The sequence below is a fragment of the Mus pahari genome, chromosome 10, assembly GCF_900095145.1.
Source record: "Mus pahari chromosome 10, PAHARI_EIJ_v1.1, whole genome shotgun sequence".
Lineage (NCBI taxonomy): Eukaryota > Metazoa > Chordata > Mammalia > Rodentia > Muridae > Mus > Mus pahari.
Genome location: NC_034599.1, coordinates 53,021,708 through 53,037,521, shown reverse-complemented (window position 1 = coordinate 53,037,521; position 15,814 = coordinate 53,021,708). Strand labels below are relative to the sequence as shown.

Below are 15,814 nucleotides of genomic sequence, written 5' to 3'. Positions count from 1 at the left end.
AAAAAAAAAAAAGTTAAATCTCAAAACAACTAGACAAAGGCCTAATTTTGTTAGTACAGTTTATCTGGTACATGGTTCAGCATTCATGTGACACCTCCCTGGGTCAGCGCCTTCCATATTCATTCATTTGATTTTCAAATCAGTATGGGATTGTTTGAGAGAGAGAGAGAGAGAGAGAGAGAGAGAGAGAGAGAGAGAGAAAGAGAGCTTCATGTACACTAAATTCTAATGCTAAACAAATATCCAAGTCGCTTGGCAAAAAACTTCTTAGGTTTTCATGTTAGGGGTCTTTGTTTTCTATTTTGAGACAAGGTCTAGCTATGTAGCTCAAGTTGGCCTCAAATTAGTGATCCTCCTGCCTCAGCTTTCCAAGAACTGGGATTACAGGTGGGATCCATAATGCTTGGCTTTAAAAACAATTCCCAATCTTCACCTTCCTGGAGAGATTGGTGTCATCACCCGCGCTGACAGGTGGGGAAACTGAGTCCCAGACAAGTGCCGCTTCTCTCAGAGCACTTGGCATTAGGTAGTACCGCCTTGCTTGTGTATCCTGCCTCTACTTCTGCAAGGACAGCTCCTAGAAAGTCAGGGACTTACTGTATTTTCTCCACAGGTATATTTCAAGGCCTGGAAATGTTTGTTGAATAAATGAATGAAGGGGTGAAGCTGTGAAACTGGATTGTCTGTCTAGAAAACTGATACACTATTTCTTTTTGGGTTGGACTGGGAGCTTCAGAGTTCCTGCCTGTGCCAGTGAAGCTAGTTCTGGGGTTCTAGAATTCTCCTTTAGACCTCTGAGCTTATTTCCCCACTCTGCGCTTCTCTCTCTCTATTCTTCCTGCACAAAGAAAGACTCAGAAGTCAGGGGAGGGGTGCTGCAGGCATCCTCTCCCTCCACTCTCCCCCCACCCCAGGCTGAAAGCTGCTGGGGATGGGGCCTAGGTCCCTGCCCCGGGTCTCAACTTCAGAGCAGCCAAGCTTGGTGCAGACGTGGATTGACAGCCATGAGATCTGGAGAATGACGAAGGAAAGCAAGGGAGCCCAGGGCGTAGACAGAGGTGAGAGTCAGGCAGGCACACCCTTCCACCCTAGCCCCCCGAGAGTCAGGGTTACCTTAGGATCCTGAGGACACTCTGCTCTCTGCCAGACCTGAACACCGAAGTGGGCCCAAGATAACACAGTACCCAGTAGGTACGCAACTTGGTGCCCTGCTGTAGCACAAGCAGCCAGAGGGTAGTAGAGGGCCGGATAGTAGAGCAGAGCCAGTAGCTTCCAGGGCCCTAGAGAGAGAAACAAAGGAGAGGCACTGAGAGAGAGAAAGACTCAGGGCCTAGACCATACCCATCAGAGATGTTTTTCTGTCTCCATTGTCCAAGCCCCTTAGTTGTTCCAGTGTGTGAGAGCCTACTTTGCTCGGGTCTGAGCAAAGGCTTTGTGATCCTAGCCAAGTTACCTCTTGATGCCTCCATCTCTCCATCTGTAAAAAGGCAAAGGCAAACAAGAAGTGCTTAGTGCGGTACCTGAGTAAGTACTCACCAAACTAAGTGCTACTTTATCGCAGCTTTCCTCTCTGACCCTTAGTTCTCTCTATTGTAAACTAGAGCTATTGATATATCCCACCCTTTGTGGAGACTGTTGATCTAAAGAGGTCATTCTGCGGCCAGCGGTACCCCCTACTGACAGCTGTTCCTGTTGCCGTCACCTCCCCCAGCCAACCTTAATAAACCAGGACCCCACCCTGCTCTGTCCCATCAGACCAGCCCCAGGATCTCCTGCTGGATACCTGGACTGGATGCTGCGGTGAGGTTCAGGAAAGGCAGTGGGTTCTCATCAGGGAGCAACAGGCACAGGTTGCTGAAGAGGACCACAAAGACAGCAGCAGGCACTGTCCAGGATAGGTCCCCAGCCAAGAAATCCACAGGGCTGCCAGAGACAGGGACAGGCAGTCAGTCAGTCCCTGAGCCTTCGCCCCTTCACAGTGTGCTCCCTAAACTGTCAAATCTATAGCCCAGAGGAGAGAATCCCTTCACCACCCGTTCATTCACTGCCGGCATGCTTGTGGAGAAACCTAGAACCCATCCTGAGCAGAGCCCCGGGGCACAAGGAGCTGAGAACAAGCTCTAGATGCTCCGCCCACCAGGGGAGCTCCAGGAAACAGCCACCTCCTCCTGAATAGATCTGTCAGTCTGGGCTGGCAGATCTTCAGAGAACACAGAGAGTCATAACATCCTTGTGTAAAGACAGCCTCCCTGGGCTGGGTGTGGACCAGAGCAGAGGGCAGGCAGCGGGCACGGCAGTCCCAGGCTTGGGTTCTCTGCTTCTTTACTCTAACTAGTCCTGGTGCTCCGAGAACCCCATCCTGCTCCGTCTGCTCCCTCAGCAAAGCAGACTTCTTTCTGCATCAGGCAGCATCTCAGGGTGCTTCCACAGTAGTCCCCAATTCCCACAGGACTTGTGGCTGGCACCTTTTCTAATGTTTGCTGTCTCCCTCGCCAGCCAGCCCAGTCTTGTGTCCTCAGGATGACACCCAGCTCACTCTCTGGAGTTGCAAAACCATAGGAAAAAGGAAAAGAAAGTTGCAGCCATAGAGGCTACAGGGTGATTGCTTACTACTCACAATCCCAAGATGTTCTCAAGAGAAACAGCATGGGGGGGGGGGATAAGGACCACTCTAAGTCTGAGGGCTACATACCAGAACCCACATTTCTCTAGAATCCTTTCCTCCATACCTGCCTGCCTAAGCCAAGAAAGCTGAATGGGGGGAGGGGGGGGCTCCAGATTGAGAAAGACAAGGCTGTTCCTAAGTCTTTAAAGCATCTAAGAAGTCACTCAACTTTCTAAAGGAGCCTATCAGCTGGGTCTCAAATGGGACTTGCCAGAGACTAGCACAAACCTGGGCAGTCCAGGTCTGCGATGACCACAGCGTGGCCCAAGCCTGCGACGTCTCACCAGCAAGGTCAGCAGCAGCAGGACCAGGAGCTGGAGGAAGAGAGAAGAACAGGGCTTGGATGCCAGGCTTCCCAGAGGTCTGAGTCCCAAGATTTGTCCTTGTCTGTCTCAAAAACGCTCCCGTACTCGGGTGATAGCTTAGAGACTGGCTAAAAGATGACAGAGTTGGTCAACACTTCTGGCTTGGGATCCCTGTAGGGAGAACTCCCATGTAACCTCTTGGGGGGGGGGCATGAGGTCCCTAGCACCATCCCAAATAGGAACACAGATCCCTCTGCCTGGACTGGCAGCAGGTGGCAAGGCAGGTTGAACTTACCGACAGTGAAGCCAGGCAGGCATGGAGCAGGGCAGGGGGTGCAGTGGGCTGGCAAGGGGGAGTCACCCTGTGGAATAAATGATCCACAGGCTTAGCTGTAGCTAGAGTTTAAGGCATTGCCCACAGAGGAGGCCTCACTATCATCTTCCTCAGCTCCCACCCCAGCCTGTTCAGTTCTGTTTTTCAGGGTGAGTCTGGACCCCCATACCCTGTGCTGTGCCGGCCCTGTGTCATGCTTTAGGGTTAGAGAAAGGAGACTCTTGGGAGACACAGAGTATGCAAGCTTGGTCTAAATATCTATTCTTGCTCACCCAAATGATTCCTATCCTCCAAGGATCCTCCTCTTTGTCCACCCACTTTTAGGGGTCTCCCAGCTGCTCCTAACCTCACAAAGGCTCCCCTTCACAGAGCAGAGGTTAAACACACTACTGAATCAAGCAATCTAGCATTTGGTCTTGTCTGGCTTGCTTCTGGTGCCTGATTGATCCAGAACTGGAAGGATCCTCTCTCTCTTTTCCCATCCCATCTCATTAAAAGTGTTAATGTACAGCTAAACAGTTTGCACACTGTGCAAGGATGCTTGGCCAAGGAAATAAATATGGTCAGAAATCCAGGCCATACAGTTCTCTATGTCCTGTGTCTGCAGAGCTGAACACACTAAATGAAGTATTCTTTTTCCTAATCACCACAGAGGCTCCCTGGGGGCTGGCAGATGTCCTGCTCTGAAGGTAACTTAAGCACAGAAGGAAGCCAGTGAGAAGAAAGAGCTCAATGAGGACCACAAAAGCAACTTCCAGGGCTGGGTCACGTGGCACAGAGAGCTTGGGACTACAGATGGGTAAGTGAGGAGGCTGAGTACCAAGTCTGCAAGGCTTGGGACTGAGAGCCAGAGGGAGGGAGGCCTGGGAAGATGGGACTGTAGCATTTGGGATGGGGAGGGGGAGAGGGGAGGGAGGAGTTGGGAGGAGGGAGGAGGGAGGAGGGAAAGGCTGAAGCTGAACAGAATCTAGGCTGTGGCTTGGTTTGTCTTGGCAAGAGACTAGGCCACCCCATCTTAGGCACCTGCCTGCTCTATAGCAAAGAGAAGTTAAGACCCGTGCAGAGTCCTGGGACCACCTGCTCGGTCAGCCTCCTCCATCTGTCTTTCTTGCAGGACTTCCTGAGCTCATCATTAAGGTGGAGAAGGTCAAATGGATCCTTCCAGTGCCACTTCTGGCCCCCAGCAAAGCTGCTCCCATAGGCAACGTGCCTGCCATGCAGGAGTGTGGGGGTATGGGTATCTTGTCTGAGCTTAGGTCTTGCACCCACCCACACCTAAGTGCAGTGTGTGGGAGGGGGAATGGGTGGAGCTCTGACCAGTCCTAGGGCCTTGGGAGCAGCCACACAAGTCCCTAAACCCTTCTCAGTGTCTAGTTTCCGCTCAGCCCAGTGCTTCCAGTCTTGCCAAGACAAGGACGCAGCACACTGACCCTTGAGTAGCTTGGGGTCACTTTCTCACAAACCCACATCAAGCTAGAAGCCACTCCAAGCCTGGAAACCTTATATAGGGCCCTGTCTTCAGAACCTCTGGTCCTTACTGAACATAAGGTTTCTAGCTGACACCTAGTTCACTGGTGATGGATGGGGACTCAGCCTTTGTATGATTGGTCAGAAGATAGATATTGTCACAAAGACCGCAGGGAATTCCCTCTCAGGAGAGATACACACAGGTACTAAAGAGTGTAGAGGGGAGAGAAAGTTCCATGTGGCTTCTGAGAAGTAGTTGAGAGGGTCAGTCTTCATTGTCAGCTTCACCTCATTAAGCAGTGCCTAGGAGACAACGAGGCAGCTCTTGCTGTGTCTTCGAGGGTGTCCCAGAGGAAAGGAATGGAGAGGAAGGGACCGTTCCTGAACATGGACAGTGCCCCTGCTTAGGCAGAGTACAAGCATTGATCTGTCTGTTTCCTTACTGCCCAGATGCTTGCAAGTGCCTGCGCTGCCATGAGACACTGGACCCTCAGACCGTGAGCCACACGGTCCTGTCCTCCCTGTAGTGGCTTTTTGTTGAGCATTGGACCACAGCGATGCAAATGTAACCTTTAAGGTGCTTTTGGGCTTCAGTTGGACAGAAGGGCTGCATCTCCATAGGGAAAGAAGGGAGGAGGCAGCCTGGGCTGTGGAGAGAACCTGATAGGGAGGAGACCGTGCGGCTGGCACTAGACAAGTCTCTCAGTTGGCCCAGAGGAAGGCCAGGGCAAGGTTAAAGCTGGCATGGGAGGCACTAAAATACCGTGAAGCCTGCCTGCGCAAGAAGTCCGTGGCTGAGTCTATCCTGAGCCGGGGGCTCCACCCTAGTTCCATCCTAGGGTGCACACTAAGGTACAGAAAGTCTGCATCCTGGAACTCTTCAAAGCTTTGATGTAGCACACCCCTGGGGTGTCTGACTCACAGGGAGAGGTGAACTCAAGTTCATCTCCTAGGGAATCCCCTGTACTCCCTCTTAGCCTCCCATTCTCATCTCTGGGGGAGGAGGGAAAGAAGTGGGGTGATGTCTAGACTTGTTGGGTTTTTTTTTTCCTAAAAAGGTAAGGTCCAACAATCCCCTGCATTCTATAGACCCTCTTCTCTGAAGACCCAGTGCCCACCATACATTTACTTTATCCTGAGCTAGCCCAGCAACAGCGAATTACAGGCACCTGGCTTCCTGCCCGTGTCCAGCCTGGTCCCTGATACTCACAAGGACACAGTTTCTGATTGGGTCCTTACCCCAACTTAAGAATTTGGTTTCCTTGGAGAGCTTAGGCCCCTCCTCTAGTCCACCACTGCCTAGCTGAGCTGGGGAGGCTGGGAGAAGGGGAGTCACAGTCTAGCTGACCACAGGCTTCTTCTGCAGGTGGCCAGAACCCTAAGTCCAGAATAACAGCTCTTTCCCTAGAGCCTGGGTGGGGCCTCAGTCCCTGCTGGGTGACCCCAACCAAGCCAGGCTGCAGTCCTAGCCTCTGGGGAAACACTTGAGCATTTTTTTCCTTCTCCAGTTTCAAATTTTAATGGTGAACAGATGTGCACACATCTGGCTTAGTACCTCCCATCCACCCCATCTCACCCCACCCCCACCTCTCTGCTCTGCCTCACCTTTCAGGGGAGAGCCAAACTCCTGGTGCCCTAGAGGCAGACAGTCTTAGGGGAGAGCAATACTATGCCATAGAAAACCCCGACTCCTCGGCAAGGTGCCCAGACTAAACAGATAGGAAGGGTCTAGGCCAGGAGTTCTCGGGACAGCCATGGGGTGAGGGTAAACTGACCTACCTGCATGCCCTCCTTGGACTAGCCTGTACACTTGCTTCAAGAACAAGGTGTCCTCTCCCTCCACACCTCCCAAAACTTCCTCCACTCAGAGTGGTCCAGAGATAACGGTGCGCCAGCGCTTTCCTCGGCAGCTCCCCGGGTTTTTCTCCTTCAGTTCCTGACTCTCCTGTGCCTGTAAAGCCCCAGGGACAAACCCTACACCAAGCACCACAGAGGTCTGTGACACCTCCTCACTGTTCCCCATCCTGGCTGGCTATGGGCCACATGGCCTCAAGCCTTTCTTAATAATAGTTCAAGAACTGTTGTCCCCAGGTTTTATAGAAAGTCTGAGGCCCAGAGAGGCTGTGAGTCGCTGAGAGGTCACACAGCAGATAAATGGCAAAACCAGTCTTAGACACTCGCCCAGGGTCTCGCTGCCTTCATCTTGGCAACCTCTCTACCATAACTGGCTCTGACGGCTGCCTGAGCCAATTGCCACACTTACCCCTCTGGCTGCACCTCCTCAGCTCCTAGAGGTTCCTCGATGTACCAGCTGCTGTAGTCATCTGTCACCCCGGAGGAGGTCTGGCTTCCATTCTCAGATGCCTGGGACTCCATGCTCCAGCTCTTCTTCCTTGACCCCAGACAAGGGGGGGGGGGAGGGCATACAAACGTGAAAAGAGGCTTAAAAGGAAAAAAAAAAAAAAAAAAAAAGAAGAAGAAGAAACAAAGGAACATTTCTTGTTAATCCTAAAGGTTACTTTCTTGCTTTTAGCTCTCTGGGAAAAGTCTGGGACTGCAGGTCAGGAGAGAGCTGGAGGAGGGATGGTGGGGCTGCGTGGGGGCACACAGGAGTCTCCTCCTGAACTACCCTACCCAATCGAGTGTGGTCTGACAGAGTATTCTGCACCCCTGGGGGTTCAGGCTCTTGCTGGGAGCGCCTAGTGGACCAAATGACCTGTTACCAGCTGGTCCACTTTCAAAGATCTCTCTTGTGAAAACTGCCCGCAGAGACCCCTTCCTTCCCCGCCCCAAGCCCACCCAGATGGACCCACAGACAGAGTAGAGAGGGGGACCAAGGAGGAAGGAGCCGCAAAGATGAAAGGGTGGGCGGGCGGGCTGCGGCCCGGCTCCACTTGGTCTGTCCTGCAGCTGGTCTCTCCACCCCTCCTGCTCTGGGGTCCAGCCCAAGCCCTCCCCTCTTCACCAAGGCTCCCTTGAGACCATCCCCCAGCCTCATTTGCCTCTAGTCAGCCCCTTTACCTCTTCAGCCTCAGTGCTGGGAACACACCATAATTCTTGACGAGACCCGGAAGATGGATGGCTGCTGACCGTGCACATGCCTACCTCCTAGCACCTGCCCCAAGCTCTCCTGCCTAAGCATGGCCCCTCTTCCGAACCCAGCATTGTGGCATCTTAGGGCAACACCCTACTGGGGCTGGCTACAGAGACAGGGAGGGAACCTATCCACACGGTCTCCTGAGTATATATGAGGGAGAGCACACGTGTTACACTAGTAAAACCTTTTTGTTCTTACGACTTGATTTCACAAGAAGATAACTCACCCCCACAGGCGGAAATGAGTCCTTCAAACTCAAACCAGACCTGCGAGAAGATGAACTTCGCCTGCCTGCCTGCCGCTGTTCTTGTTCCAGCCCCGGTGAAGGGGTGAGGGTTTTCCTATCCTCCCAGAGGAGCTGGACCCCTGGCTGCCCCCTCCCTTCCCTGGCCCAGCCTGTGGGGAGGAGCAAAAGGCAGACAAAGCAGAGAGCTGTTCTCAGCTCGACCTGACATTCTGAGGCTCTCAAGCCTTCAGTACTCTGCAGGGGATTTGGGCCATGACCTTGTCCAGATAAGCTTTAAAAGCATTTTTATTGCATTTATTTATTTTGTGGGTGTGTAGTTGGGGAGGGGGAATCAACACATGCCGTGGCAGAAGACAGCTTATAGAAATTGACCCCCTCTCTCCATCATGTGGGTTCTGGGGAGGACAGAACACCCATCACTGGTCCCCGGTGGCAAACACCTTTACCCACGGAGCCATCTGACAGCCCCCTCCTCCTTATAAAAACACACTCATTCATTGATTCTTTCAACAGAAGCTTACTGACCACCTACTATGTGCCAGGACTGCTCTAGATGCTGGGACTAGAAAAAGCACAGTTCAGAGTACTAGCCTACCAAAAATTATAACCTCCCGAGCCTGGGATCTGCAGGGGGAAGGGTGTCCTGACCAATCCCATGGGAACTGTGTTTGCAAAAGAGCAATCGGAGGAAGGAGAATTCCTGAGGAAAATCACCTTTGGGTGGAGCTCCGAAGGACACCAGCTGGTCCCCAGGCCCAGACAGCAGAGAGAAGCTTGCTTGTTCACTGTAGAAGGAAGCTCCAGGGCGAACATTCAGAATGGACAGAGCCTCAGTCTCACAGGCCCCTGCAACTGGCAGCCTGCAACTGGGTCCTGAGCCCTGTGAACCCTCACTGCCTCCTTCCCAAGCATCCTATCTTCCAGGAAGAAGGCTCTGCCTCCCTCCCCATTCCACAGAGGAATCGTGAAGATGGAGCTTTCTCGGATACAACCCAGAGGCCTACACTGAACTGTCTGATATCAGGGGTCAGGCAAATCCTGCCCCTCCGGCTCTCCAGGGACAGAGCTCTACCTTCCCTGCTCTTTCCCTCAGGATGGTGCCTAGCTCTGAGATCACAGAGATTTTAGATCCAGTCTAGCAAAAAAACACTTCTTGTTTTAGTGGTTCTTCTTCACTCATGGTCTTATGTCAAAAGGCTGCTACGTGCCAGGCTTCCTGGAGCCCTCTGCTCCAGTGCCAGAGCCTAGCTTGCCCTTCACCTCTCAAGGGTCACAGACACTCAGCATAGAGAGCAATCAACCCATATCTCAGCCCTGCCTCTCATGATACCAATAACAAAGAGCTCAGTCCTAGACTATGGCCATTGCCTGAACAAGACAATGGTTAGATACCTCCACCTGTCAACTTTGTCCTGCCTTAGAGAGATTCCCTGCCACATCCCAAGCCTTGTTCATTCATTCATTCATTCCAAATATCTTATGTGATAGTTCTGTCTCACCTACTGATGTCATAAGTCACTCCATGAGGCTTAACATGTAGGGGGGTAGAAAGAGACAGTGCACCATGAACCATCAGAACTGAAGAGAAAATAGTGAGGGGAGGAAAGGAGAGATGGGCAATGCAGAGCCAGCTATATGCAGCCTAATCCTAAAGGGAGGGAGGAAGGGACCCTATCAGGCTACCAGAAGGAGCCTCTGTCCACTCGAGGGCGAACCCATGTAGATAGCCCCTTGCCAAGGCCAGGTATGGTCACTAACCCACCTCCATGCACCAAATCTGTTCCTATAAAGCCCGAGATCCCAAAATACCACCTCCCCTTTCCCTGCCACCTTGGTGGCAGCTCTACCTCCCTGGCAGGAATAAGGAAAGTATAAACTTGGTCTTTCTCTGTTCCCATGGACCCAGAAGCAGCACTGGAGCCAGCGCCTGGGGCAGAGCAAGGGAAGCAAGGCAGGTTCCCACAAGACAGAGGGTAGGGAACTTTAGGGAGAGGCAGACTACCTGTGGTCAAGTGTTGGTTCTGCCCCTGCAGCCCTGAGTGACTGCTTACTCTGGTTGGGTCGTAGCTCCACCTCTGTGGCAACCAGCCTACAGAGTCTTCTATTGTGGCTTCTCCCCCAAGACTGTCTTCAGTGACTTCACAGCCCGAGAATGTGGAGGCACCACACCAGACATTGTTGTAGCAAGCATATCAAAGCGTATCAAAGCCACAGAAGCCAGGCTGTGGCTATTCAGCACCCTGCCCCGCCCCCATGCCTTCTATCTACCATCCACTCTGGTGGGAGCAGGGGGAAGATCCACAGGTAATGAGTAACCGTGTGTCTCATCTGAAGACAAACCCACTTCTTAAGCCCAAGGTTCTTCTTCACCCTGAGATATGAACAGCACGGTCTTCCCGCCTGCACACCAGGGGACTAGCTCGGAGAATGATAATAAATTGCCTAGCCACATGGGCAAGCTGGTAAGGGGAAAGGTAAGGGATCCAGGGATGCTAAGAGATGTTCTTGAAGAATTTCTGAAAAGTCCTGGGCAAGAGGACCCAGCCCGCTCCTGGGAGCTGGCTCCACAGTAGCCCATGTGAGTTCTGCTGTCAGGATGGTGTGCTAGAGAGAAGAGATAATTGGAAGAAAGGGCTATAGAGATCAGAGGAAAGTGGAGGACAAAGAAGAGAAAACAATCTAGGAGCCTTCCTGGCAGAGGCAATATGGAACACGACCCTGAGATCAGAGAGGTCAAACTAGGCATGGTCACAAGAACGAAGTGTCTTAGGAAGCTGAGAGACGGAGGCAAAAAGTACAGAGCAAGGGGTGGCAGAGCTGCCCTGCCCTCCGACTACAGCCTATGTGAGCAACGGCGACTAAGCACCAAGACTTCATCCAGCTAAAGCCCTTGGCCATCTGGGCTTGGTAGAGAGAAATCTTGGAATGGAACTGGTCCCTAAAAGCTTTGGGATAAGGCTTCCTTCCTCTTGATGTTTTTGTTCAAGTTGATTAAACCTGTGGAATGTTTGTGTCCAGGAATAGAGGCCCACGTGGGTGCCTGTGGTTATCAAAATCTTCAAAGGGCAAAGTGCTAAGCTCAGAAGGAGCCAACTGCAACCTGCAAGGAATGTGGGCAGCAGCACCCCGAAACCCCCAAAGCAGCCCCAGAACTCTAAGGCACTGACAGAATCCAGCGATATCTCCTACATGTCAGCAACCCCACGAGAACCCTCAGAACACCAGTGACTCCCTTGGTCCTGTCAGAACTTCACACGCACACAAACTCACTTTTAAAACCGCAGGACTTCAGCCTGGGGATAGGAAGAAGGAAGGTCCAAACCCCAGTGAGCAAGTGAGCAGCAGCCATAGCCCACAGACCCCCATCACTCTCTACCATCCTATCCCAGCCTATATACTAAACCCAGCAACATACCCCGAGTCCTGTAGCATCCAAAACAGCTACATCCCAATCCCACAGAAAGATACAGGATCCAATGAGTGCTTCAGTCTACCCTGGAACTGGGTGATGCCCCACCCACACAGACATCATGCAGGTAGGCAGAAAGGCTTCTGTAGCCTAAGAAGGCAGGGGATTGGGAGTCTGACCACCGGTACATAACACACACACACACACACACACACACACACACACACACACACACAAAATCATCAACATTAGCACACCCAGCATACACAGGAGCCAAACTATCTTGGCCCCAAACAGTGGGCTGGGAAGCAACCTGTTGGCTGCCAAGCTTGAGAGAAAGTAAGCGTGGGTGTTCTCTATCTCTTTCTTCCTTTGCCAAACAGGAGGGTCAGAGCATCATGGGATGCCTCCCTGGAATTCTATGCTTCCTCGCCTATAGCACCCTGTGCTGGGTTAAAGTAAGGTGAGGCAGAGCAGGGTAGCTGGCTGTCCCAGGGGAGGGGATGTCCTTCCTCTCCCAGAGGAGTGAGTTGGGACAGACCATGGGGGAGGTGATGGAGGGCTCGCTCAGCTCCTGCTGGGGGCAAAGGCAACATTCTTACTTTCAGTGTCCCTCCCTGCTGGTGAGACACTGCTGGTGACATCTATATGCTGCACGTTCAGACCTGGACGTGGATGTGCCACAAATCCCATGAAGGTTGTGGGGCTCTAAGTATCTAGGGGTCTCCTTTCCCTTATATCCTCCCTGGGTGGTACCACCACGGTGAGGCCTTGGGAAGCAGGCTTGAGCATTGTACTGACTGCTCAAAGATCTCCTACCTACCCCCAGGGCAGGGCTTTCTATCTGTCTCTTGTCACAGACCGTGGGTCCTGTTCTGACAGATGTGACTTTTGTACATTCCCGTATGTTTGTTTCTTTTTTCAAGCTCCCGCTTGCTTCTCAGTCCCCTGCTTGCCATGCTGTGCCCTCCGAATAGCCCCTCCCCCTGCCCCCACTCCTTCAGGCCTCCCCAGTTTGGCTCTGGACCACAGTCCTACCTAGCTTTCCAGGTTGGCTCCAGCCCAATTCACCTTGCAGGCTTCCTTGGTTTCCCCTTCCGTACCTCTTCCCCTTCCTTGACCGATCTGGGGAGATGTAGCAGAGTGCTCCTGACCAACTAGAGCCTTTTCTGGGTCTCGGCTCTGTCAGAGCTGGGATCCCAGAGGCTGGCTGGTTGTGAGGCCGCAGTAGTTGTCCTGAGCAGGGTCCCCACACCTGGTTTAAGAGCCACTGTTTGATCTCCTGGAAAGCAGCCCCCTCCCAGACCTAGACCTCTGGAGTCAGCAGGGTCTGCCCCCTTCTGTCTGCTTAGCTCTGTGCCCCTGAGCTGCTGGGGCCCCTGCACAACAACCAGGCAGGAGCCCGCCGCCCTGTGTCTCCTGCCATGGAGTCTCTCCGCCCCTAAACCATTTGCCCGAAACTTGATCCCCCTGGCCCTCAGAATCACCCCCCACTGGAGAAGCCAGGGCTTTGATGACTGAGTTTCCCCAGCTGTGGCCACGGGTAGCTCAGGAACCCCCCTACCTACCCTCATTTGTCACTATCCATCACTCCCAGGGGGGCATCGCCTGATGAATTGTACTGAGTCCAGCCACCAGCCTGGCTTTTAATAACTGATCGGCATCCTGCTGTTACCCAGCTGCGCTGAGGGCCCTGGCCATGGGGCGGGGAGGAGGGGGACCACACTGGATGAAGCTGGAATTTCTGGTATGAGCCATTCTAGGAGGAAGCCAAGGAGCCCCTCGGAGACCCTCCTCTTCCACACCTCACAAAGACGCTGCAGCTCTGGGTCACACCCATTCACCCTCCTAGTACACTCCCAAGGCAATGGGGACAACATCAGATGCCCAGCGCTTGTGCAATGCTCACTATCCTCCCCAGTCCACCTCCTTCAAAGGGTGCCCTGAAGGAAAGCAGCTGCACCGGGTGCTATTATTGTGGCAGTTGAGTAAGGAGAGAGTGGATGCTGGCTAGGACAAGAAAGGAGCCCTACTTCTCAGGAGCTAAACCTAGAGAGGGCAATCTCTCTTCTATGGAAGAGAAAGTTGTTGCAGTCAACCAATGTGGGCAGCCTGGAACCATAGGCTCTCCGTGGCCCCAGAAGAAGAGAGCAAGAGTGTGCACTACACCCAGGAGTGAGGCATTCAGCTGCCCCGAAAGAGAGAGGTGGAGATGGAACACAGACAGCCCAAGGCTGCTGCTGGCCGGAAGCTGGCAGGCTGCTGGACGCTGATGGCTCCTTCTCGGGAAGAACTGTTTTTAGGTAGACAGGACTAAGCCGTAAGCCAAAAGTCCCTTCTGTAGACATGCAGACGAGAAGCTCAAGGTTGTTTACAATAGGAAAGAAAAAAAAAAAAAAAACCCACACAGAAAGCACTAAGCCCCATAGCCATCAAGATGCTTCGATAGTCGACAGTGATGAACCCTTTCGCTGCAATAAAGAAGGTACTGCCCAATATGGCAAATTCCAAGACACACTGCCCAGTCAGTGACAGAGCCACACAGAAACCACTGTCCTGTTATATGCTTCAGATAAGAAGACGTGTGTATGTGTGTGTGTGTGTGTGTGTGTGTGTGTGTGTGTGTGTGTGTTTGAGTGAGAGCATGTGAGGTGAGTCTGGCAGGCATACAGCAAACTGTTCAGAGTGGTGTCACTGTTGCCATGTGACGCAGGCAAGCTTTTGCAGGTCCTGGGTCTCCTAGAGAAAGGAATTTTTTAAAAAGACCCGGAAGGGGACCTGAGGACTATTTGTTGGAGTCAGGGGAAAAGTGGGTTCCCTGAACAACAAGGCCTGAAAGCCAGGGCACAGCAGCTGCCAGGGGTGGGGGCTGGAGGGAAGAGGGAGTAGAGGTGTTGGGCTTTGTGAATTCAGAGATCAGCCTTGAGTCTGAACTTCTGCATGGAGAGGTGGGGCTTTGAGGTGTGGAAGGACAGGTCTCCCTAAGGGACAGCTATGCCCTCATTTCCTTCTCCCTCACCTTTTTCCTTACACAAGTCTCCTTTAGGCTATATATAGGAGTTTACTCTTTAACACAGGAGAGGCAAACAGTCCCAACAGGGGAGGCACTGACTGTTCTTCACTGACCACCAACCAAAGCATTTGTAAAGAGAGTTAGCAGTCACCAGACATGACAGCTCAGAGAATGTCCACATATTGGTGTTATGTGTTCTAAATAGTGCCTGAGAAGCAGGTAGCTGCAGGGGAGCATGGAGGAGGGGCCTTTCTTGTTCCCTTTCCTTCTTCCTGCTTCACCCTCAACACATGGAGCGAGGGATGGACCCAGCAGAAGGAGTTTTTCTTCTTGTAAATGAATGCCTTAAACTTCCATCACACGTAAAAATCCTTTAACTGTAAGAATGTGCTCAAGCTTGATGTAGATAAGTAGCTGGAAGGCATCACTGAGCGGACTCCACTCTCAGCCAGCATTGTTCACCCCACCCCAGACTCCCTTGCAGCTAGTTGCAACCCTGAGACTAAGTATTAGTCAGTGAAATTAAAAAAGTACTCCTAGGACTTGCTCTTTAAAGAAGGGTGCTTTCTTTACCTCTTCCTATTCCCAGAAGGCTAAAATGGAGTTTTGAAGGCCAGATCTCAAGAACTCTTCTGGGACTATAAGGCAAGTGTTGTGAGTTAAGTAGAGCAGGGCAATAAGTTAGCTGCAAAGATGGAGGCTGAGCTGAGGACAGACCATAAGGTGAATAGTCTGTCATCTGGTTCCGTGGTCTATCACAGCCAAAAGAGAGCTAACCACAGAGATTGGATAAGGTGGCAGGATCTATAGCTAAGGGAAGGGTTAGGTCAGAGATTCCTACCCAATATCTCCCCACCCCTATTCCACTCAAGAAACCCCCTTCCTATAGTTTGGGCTTGCTCCACTCTGGGGTTAGGAGCCCCACTCTGGGGTAAGGTGAAGTGACCCCTTCAGTTCACCAACACAAGTGGCAAGCCTGGGCCATATCACTTAACAGCTTGTCTGCCCACTGTCCATGTGCAGCTGTCTGTCCATCTCCAATACCAAACGTTTTCCATCTCATTGTCCTGCCTGGCTGTCTGTCCTTGTCCATGAGTCCCTCCATCCTGAACACGAGCATGCTTGTCCCCATCTCTATGTCTCCCCTCCTTTACACCTTTCTTCCCTCCATAAGAAATGCCAAATGAGGGGCTGGTGAGATGGCTCAGCGGGTAAGAGCACCCGACTGCTCTTCCGAAGGTCTGGAGTTCAAATCCCAGCAACCACATGGTGGCTCA

The 15,814-nt window shown here is 52.3% G+C and overlaps 1 protein-coding gene across 1 annotated transcript in view; it reads right to left on the bottom strand.

The window, feature by feature from the left end:
- Stra6 (stimulated by retinoic acid 6) overlaps nucleotides 1–15,814 on the bottom strand; it is a 91,213-nt gene that overhangs the window by 12,526 nt on the left and 62,873 nt on the right. Inside the window, exons 2-7 of the mRNA XM_029543580.1 lie at nucleotides 7,035–7,163; nucleotides 3,266–3,332; nucleotides 2,894–2,979; nucleotides 1,784–1,923; nucleotides 1,454–1,477; nucleotides 1,150–1,280 (exon numbers count right to left, since the gene is read on the bottom strand). Coding sequence (XP_029399440.1) covers nucleotides 1,150–1,280; nucleotides 1,454–1,477; nucleotides 1,784–1,923; nucleotides 2,894–2,979; nucleotides 3,266–3,332; nucleotides 7,035–7,147 — 561 coding nt within the window. The 5' untranslated portion in view covers nucleotides 7,148–7,163. The remainder of the gene's footprint in view (nucleotides 1–1,149; nucleotides 1,281–1,453; nucleotides 1,478–1,783; nucleotides 1,924–2,893; nucleotides 2,980–3,265; nucleotides 3,333–7,034; nucleotides 7,164–15,814) is intronic.